Genomic DNA, 7,247 nt, shown 5'->3' with positions numbered 1-7,247 from the left:
GTAGTTGCCATTGATCATCACAGTTTAAAGGGAAAAGTATTTGTGTTCACATTGGTTAATATTGTCCTCAAAGCCAGAATTTACTTGTGATTATGCTACAGAATTTTAAATTCTATGAGTCTATTGATATATCAATAAGATAAAACTGAACAGGGGATTACTTCTGCAAAAAGACACAGGCAGGTATGAATGAGCCTGAACAAATTAAAATATATGAAATTAAACATACTTTAGTCAGTGAATCTCTCTTACATTTTCAGATTAATACATTTACTCTAAAAAATTATTTCAGATTTTTCTATCCAAAGTTAAAAAGATCTCTGTTTTTGCAAACTGTTAGTATTATAGCTATATTTACATGTCTATATTCAAGAGAGATTTTGCCAAATAAATATTACCTGAGGCATTTTATTTTCAGTGTTTTAATCAAAAGCATCTAAGGATTTTCTGAAGCAATTCAAAACATTACTATACTGCAAACCTTGGGCAGGAGAAACTGTAAATTATTTTTACCAGATCTCAGTAAAATGATGTGATGAGTAATAATTTAAAAAGTCACAAGAAATACAAGCATGACTATTTTAAGAAAAATATACCTCCTATGAAGCTAAAAAAAGTGAGATAAGACATATAATTATATTCCCATTCTTGATTAGAATTTCCAGGATTATCTTTTTCGGGCATATTTGAAAGTGATATAAAATTATAAGTGAAATAATGTAATGACAGACTAAACAATGATACTTTCTCTGTTGAAGCACAGCTGTGTCCGATTATGTTTCACGATGTATGAAATACATAGCCAAAATTAAAAATTCTAGGGCAATGTGAGGTTTACATATGCTGAATGAGTCAGGAACATAAATTATTCATGCCTGAAAAAAAAAAAAGAGCTGAAGAAAACTGAATGAGATATTTGAGACTATATATAATGAAAAATAACAACATATTTATTTTCTGCCTTATCCAGTTAAAATGCTGGGGAATGATAAATGCTGTAACGCAATGTTAGTAAAGCCAAAATTCAGATAATCAAAGGGTCTGTAGAATACAAACTGATCTTTTGCAGGGGGTTTTGTGGGGTGGGTTTGTTGTGTAGAGCATTCTTAGTGGGATCAGAAGAAAGTTTATGGATTTGTACTGATGAGCTGTATAAGGTTGTCAGGTAGGTCTCAGATTATTTTTTTGTAAATTTAGCTATTATGAGTACATAATTTCAAATAGAAAAGCTGATGTGTTAGACTGAATACAAACTTAAAATATGAAATATATGATGTACAAATGACTTTGGATTGGAGGAGTTTTTTGTTCATTGATTTGAATTTTAGCAGAAGTTTTAAATAGTTAAAATACAAAATTACTTTGATCATATTACTCCTGGAATTATTTCAGAAATTTGCCATGCACATGTCACGAGCCTATGTCAGACCTGAATTAAGAACAGGACTTTTAAGAGCAAAATTATTCCATTAACTTATTTCTAGATAACAGAACTATGCACAGCCTTTAAGAATATGTTCTGACACTGAGAATAATGAAACCCAGGATAATTCTAATGTGTACTCTTTTCTATAGATGATAAAATAGGCTGGAATTCTTGTCTGCAGAGCCCTAAAATATAGCAGAGGTCACTGACATTTATATTTGGTCGTTGTCCCATTGAATGCTCACAGCAGATTTGAGAAGTATGGGTGGCACAGTGATGCGTTGAGTTTGTAGAAATCCACTACGTAAAACATTACTTTGAATAATTTTACACAATTTTTCATGCATTCACTTCTTAGGCACATCTCTCTTTGTACTGAGATATATGTTAGAAAATTATGGTCAAATTGTGCATATTGATATGTAAAGACTCACAAACATTGCTCTAAGAGAGGACTGATGGAAAAATGGAAATGTGATTACTAATAAAAAGCTATGCTTTTTGAATGCTACTGATAGCAACCATTTTACCTGAAAATTTTAATTTTTTACAGGCATAAAACAAATAGATATTAGATAGCATTTCTACATTTCTATGAAAATATGCACCCTTTTCAAAATGATAGAAGTCTAGAAGATTGATGTCCCAGAATGGAGGAAGTGTTGAATCCATAGAAGTAACACATTATCAAAAATACATATAAAAAAAATACACTTTTCTTCTCTTTATACCAAAGCAAGTCTATTGATTTCAACATGTTTTATATCTGCATAACATAACAGAGAGAAGTTTCCCTACATCTTTCTTGAATTAACAAAAGGAAATTTAAGGATGATAATGAAAATTCTAGTGTTCTTTTTTTCTTCTATCTTCCTTTCCAAAACTTCTGTTTGAAGCATAAACGCATCCATCATTTTGCAGAAAGTAAACTTTATTGATAAAAATCAGTACTCTAAGCAGAACTCCCATTCAAATAGTAATTTCCATAAGTACTCTCCTGTGGGGTTCTTATATACTTCTATCTTGATGTAGCACACAGCAAAAATAAAGTTGGAAATACTATACTTGGCTTCAACTAGAGAGACTTTTCTTACATATCCCTTTTGTGCATATCAAGTTTTCTCAGACACAGTGATATTAATACAGAAGTTGTCAGATCATGGGTAGGGCAGACCTGTGTGTATGGAGAAAACTCTTCCTAAATACTATGACGTTGCTATGCAGTTACTCCAAGTCAAGGATGAAATTCATATTTTCTAACTTAGTCATAGCCATTTCTGGAAAGTGTTTTATTCAGGTTAATCTTCCTTCTAATCATCAGGGGAATTTCAAGCTAAATCAGTTTAGTTTAGAATTCTAGATTAGCTGTCAAATGTCCATACAGCTAAAACTGAGGGACATGAATCCAAGTTCAAGGAGCTGCAAAGGGCAGAAACTATACTTTTCTGCTCAGATACAGGCAAAGGGCCCAGATATGTACAAAGCAGATACTTACAAAAAGTTAGAGAGACCAGGTAACTATTGTTCACTCTCTTCATTATAATTTCAATCCATACTACACCCAAGTGTTGCTTTTCCCAGGATAAAATCTAGTGCACTGAAGTAAATAGAAACTCTCTCAGTAGAGTAGAAGTTCAGTTGTGATGTTTGATTTCCTTCAAGTATTTAAAACAGATTCATCACTTGTCTGAAATAATTTCCTACTGAATGAAAAAAGACAAATTTGATATTTTCTCTTCCACAGTACTGCAGCAAAGTCAGTGGACAGCTTTCCACTGGTGTCAATAGGCTTTGGAGGTAATACCAAGGACTTGATCATCCAGGCCTTTTCACACATGAAAGCATAGTGGTTTCAAGAAGAGTTCTGTATACAGAAATATTTGAGGATTGAATTTGAAGATGAAAAATTACTTCAGATTTCTAACATATTCATTTTAATAAAACATTTTGCTGCTCTTAATCATACAGGTTTCCCCTAGGACTACTGCTCTTTGCAATAAAAATTAATATAGCTGTGTGGTTTCCACAGATATGAAGAGAGTTTTCGTATGTACTTACAGTTCATTCACCTGCACTTCCAGTGCCTTAGCTATGAATAACTCTATATCGAAAATAAAGTTTACCATCCTCTATTCCAAATATAAATAACCATATGTTGCATATATAACTTGAAAAAGACTTTCATATTCATATCAATTTTACTTAGTTTTATGCATTTATTGAGAAGCAGTTACTTCAGTGAAACAGATAAGCTCTGTAAAAAGGTATAGCACAGATTAAAATAATTACTATAACCAAAAATTGACAATTTCTTTTTCAAAAAAAAGTAAAGCATCAAACCAATATGTGACAAAACACTATTTGCTTTATTCATGTGGTCTTACATAAAAACAGGGAAGTAAGAATATAAGAAAAGATTAACTGCAATTCATTTTTTTAAACTGTGATCAATTCTGTCATGTTCTGAGTGGAAAGAGGAATTTGAGTAAAGAATTTACTTTTAGTCCAAAGAATGCTTTAGTGGTCTAATAGTCCAAACTATTAATACAGAAAATTAATGTCATTAATACAGAAAAGCATCACTAATAATGCAATTAAAATGGTTATATAAAACTTCCTGGTATCCCTGTTTTATACACTGTTGCAATGTTCCTCTGGGCAGACACCTGAGCATTCCTCAAGAAGAGTAGGATGGGAGCAAGTTTCCAATTAGCCAACAGTGTCCTGGGATCCTTGCTAGAAGGAGGATGATATTCATGGTGATGGTAGTGGTGGAGGGGTCCTTGCTGCACAATCTTGGATACACTTGGGAACAATTTTATGTTTTCTTATTCTGCTTCCTTCTCAGTTTCCAACTTAAGTTAGAAAGTTACACAAGAGCCAACTCCAGCCTCAGCTGACATAAAGGACTGTATGTTACTATCTCAGTTTTCCACCGGTGACATTCACAGAGCTTTGGCTAAAACAGGTGAGGCAGTGGTCACTCTTGTGGTGCAATTTATCTTCTGATTAATTAGGGATAGGTCATGCTTAGGAGGGAAGCAGATGTGTTTATCACTTTTAACCAAACTGTGAAGAATTGTAATTTTTGAAATTACTCTATGACTGTTTCTACAAAAGACAAAATTAATGATGAGAGAATTTGGAACATTACATGCAAAATATTGTATGTTTTATTTCTTATTTCAACATCTTAGAAGTATCACAGGAAAAAAATGATCACACCTCAACCAATACTACTATCCCAGCATTATCAGCAAAACAAAACAAAAAAGTCAGTCATTTGACTTTGCTAAATAAAGCTGCCAGCAGGTCAGCTGACCTACACTGCTTGAACTGTGACTTTAGACATGATCTGTCCAAAAAGTAACTTGCTGTATTTGTATGTGATGCTTTTTCAGTCTATTACTTTAACTCGAAATTTTTGTAAACATATATTCTTTATACATATCTTGGAGGAATTTAATGATCAAACACTTTCATCTTCTTGGTCTGGAATAATAAAAGACTTGGAGAGAATATTCATACTTAAAGGTCTTTGTAGAAGAAGTGCATAACTTTAAAAGCGGCATTAACTGCGTTTTTGAAGTAATAAAAATATGTTTTCTTGGGAGTGAGAAGGAGTAGTATGTAAGCTGCCAATCTTAAAATGTTTCAACAAAAATGGAAAATGCTTCATTTTCAGGGAAAGTAAAGCAGCAGTGTACTGATAAGTGCATTTAGAAATTTCAACCTACTTGTCATCTGCCCAGCAAACAGTTTTTTTAAAGTTCTTCTTTGTTTTATTCATTCTTTATGTTTTACACCTTTTTCTATCACACCATCTGAGTAGAATAAATATTTAAATATATAACATTAAAAATTCTTCATTACTTTTTCACTTCATTTTTACATAAGGCTACACTTCAGGTACTGCAAGTGATTTGCAAGACTTTCCGTGTTAGGTCCTGCATAAAGTTATTGCAGTAGTTGCTTGTTGCGGTGAGCGAGAATCAAACACTGCACTCATGGAGTTATCGTGAATGTTCCAACTTTATTCGGTTACACAGTGTATATTTATACTGTAAAAGCAAGGCACGAAGCTATGTGGCTATTCCTGATTGGTTATTTCTATGAGCTTACAAGCCGTAGCAATTATATGATTGGATCATTGTTGCTGTCCAGCTGTCTTGGTAGAGGCGCCAGGCAGTCTCGCAATCTGCTCCTGGTTCCGTCTCCCACATCCGCTAGAGATTTCGCTAAATACCAAGTTCCTCAAACTTGTTTACCAGAGTGTCTCGTGATGACCCCAAACCCTGCTGATACAGCTCTAGTATTTTTCCATGTCCTCTATCCTCTAGAAAGTCGTCCACAATTCCCCCTTTTTCTTTAGCTACGAGGAGCGTCTGTTTAAACATTACTTGTACCGTATTGTTAATCATCCGTTGCAAACAAACACAAAAACAAGGTAACATGATTAATAATGCACAACAAACTAAGCATCCTATTAATATCAATTTTATAAGCGACGTTATCCATGGCCCAAATCCTAATGAGCGTAACCAGTCTTCTAATCCCCAGCCAGAATTTTCTTGCAGCTGTTTGGTCAACCGTTCTAATTCTTGGATATGTGCATGAATGGATTTAGAATGACTGGATAAATTCATGCAACACATGCCATCGAAATCTTGGCATCCATGACCATGGGCCAGTAATAGAAAATCAATTGCAGCCCGGTTTTGTAATGTAGCATGACGTACTGAATCGACATCAAGGAGTAACTCAGATAATGCCGATGAGGTAGCATTTGTTTGTTTTGCTAACCAACAGCCCAATTTGTTTAATGTTGCCAATGCTTGTGCTGCAGCGACTCCCGGGGCCAAAAGGGAGGCTGCCACGCGCTGTTCTAGTGACCAAAAGTCTGCGTTTGAGTCACAATCTTTGGTAAAAGCATGACTACTTCGTTTTTGTTGTCTATGCCGTCGAGTTATATTCAAAATCATCGAATTGTTTGCCGTCAACAATGTAAGCCTTCCAATTGTACATGGCCCTCCTTTTAAGTGAGAGGGGATTCCGGGCCATGCCCGATCACCACAAATCAAAAATAATCCCGAGGGCAAGGCGATAGGTGTGGTGCTTGATCGAGAAATACTGGTCGATGTATAACTGCACCAATTAGAGGTATTTTGATAATAGACACTTGTTGCATTAACAGTGACCGTAAAATTCTGGCTGTGTTGTACTGATATATAGTTAAACATCACACAATGATCTGCCTTCAAGGATCCTAATATTTCCAGTTCCTGAGGCTCTAGAGGTGCCTGTGGTAGATGTGGCACAATTCCATCCCAGTTATCTACATACGTACTAGTGCTACACAACCCCAATACGGTTGACGGGCAAGGCCATTCCACATCGGGTACTCCTACTAAGCATGTGCTAAAAGGGTTATCTGGTGAAGCCATGGATAAACAAATTGCATCCTGTCCTGTCATGTTAGCTAAGGTAATCCAAATGTTTTGCTTTGGTTGAGCAGGTAAATAGGCAAAAGCATAGCATAAGCTAAAAATCAGAGCTGTTAACCTAAACATGCTTGTTTATAATACTCTAATTCTTTTCTATGTACTTTACCCTGGAATTTTTTCCATGCAAAGCGAACAGCGCAATAGCGTTTTACTCGATCCCACCTTTCAGGCTGTATACTCCAAATATGTGGAACCAGGTTGCTTTTACTACATTCACTTGAAATAACATAAAATTCCCGATTTTGTTCCCTTATCCAATTAACCCACTGTTGTTGGTAATATATCCAAGACTCAGAGTCTGTGTCCACGTGGCCTGT

The 7,247-nt window shown here is 34.8% G+C and overlaps 1 protein-coding gene across 1 annotated transcript; it reads right to left on the bottom strand.

The window, feature by feature from the left end:
• Positions 1–5,439: 5,439 nt before the first annotated feature.
• LOC137665091 (syncytin-1-like) lies at positions 5,440–6,879 on the bottom strand. Its single transcript, XM_068403885.1, has one exon. The coding sequence runs from the start codon at positions 6,868–6,870 to the stop codon at positions 5,665–5,667; it is 1,206 nt and encodes a 401-aa protein (XP_068259986.1). The 5' UTR covers positions 6,871–6,879; the 3' UTR covers positions 5,440–5,664.
• Positions 6,880–7,247: the final 368 nt, after the last annotated feature.

This window comes from Nyctibius grandis, chromosome 6 (genome assembly GCF_013368605.1).
Source record: "Nyctibius grandis isolate bNycGra1 chromosome 6, bNycGra1.pri, whole genome shotgun sequence".
In the NCBI taxonomy this organism is placed as follows: Eukaryota; Metazoa; Chordata; class Aves; order Nyctibiiformes; family Nyctibiidae; genus Nyctibius; species Nyctibius grandis.
This window is presented reverse-complemented; position numbering and strand designations above follow the sequence as displayed.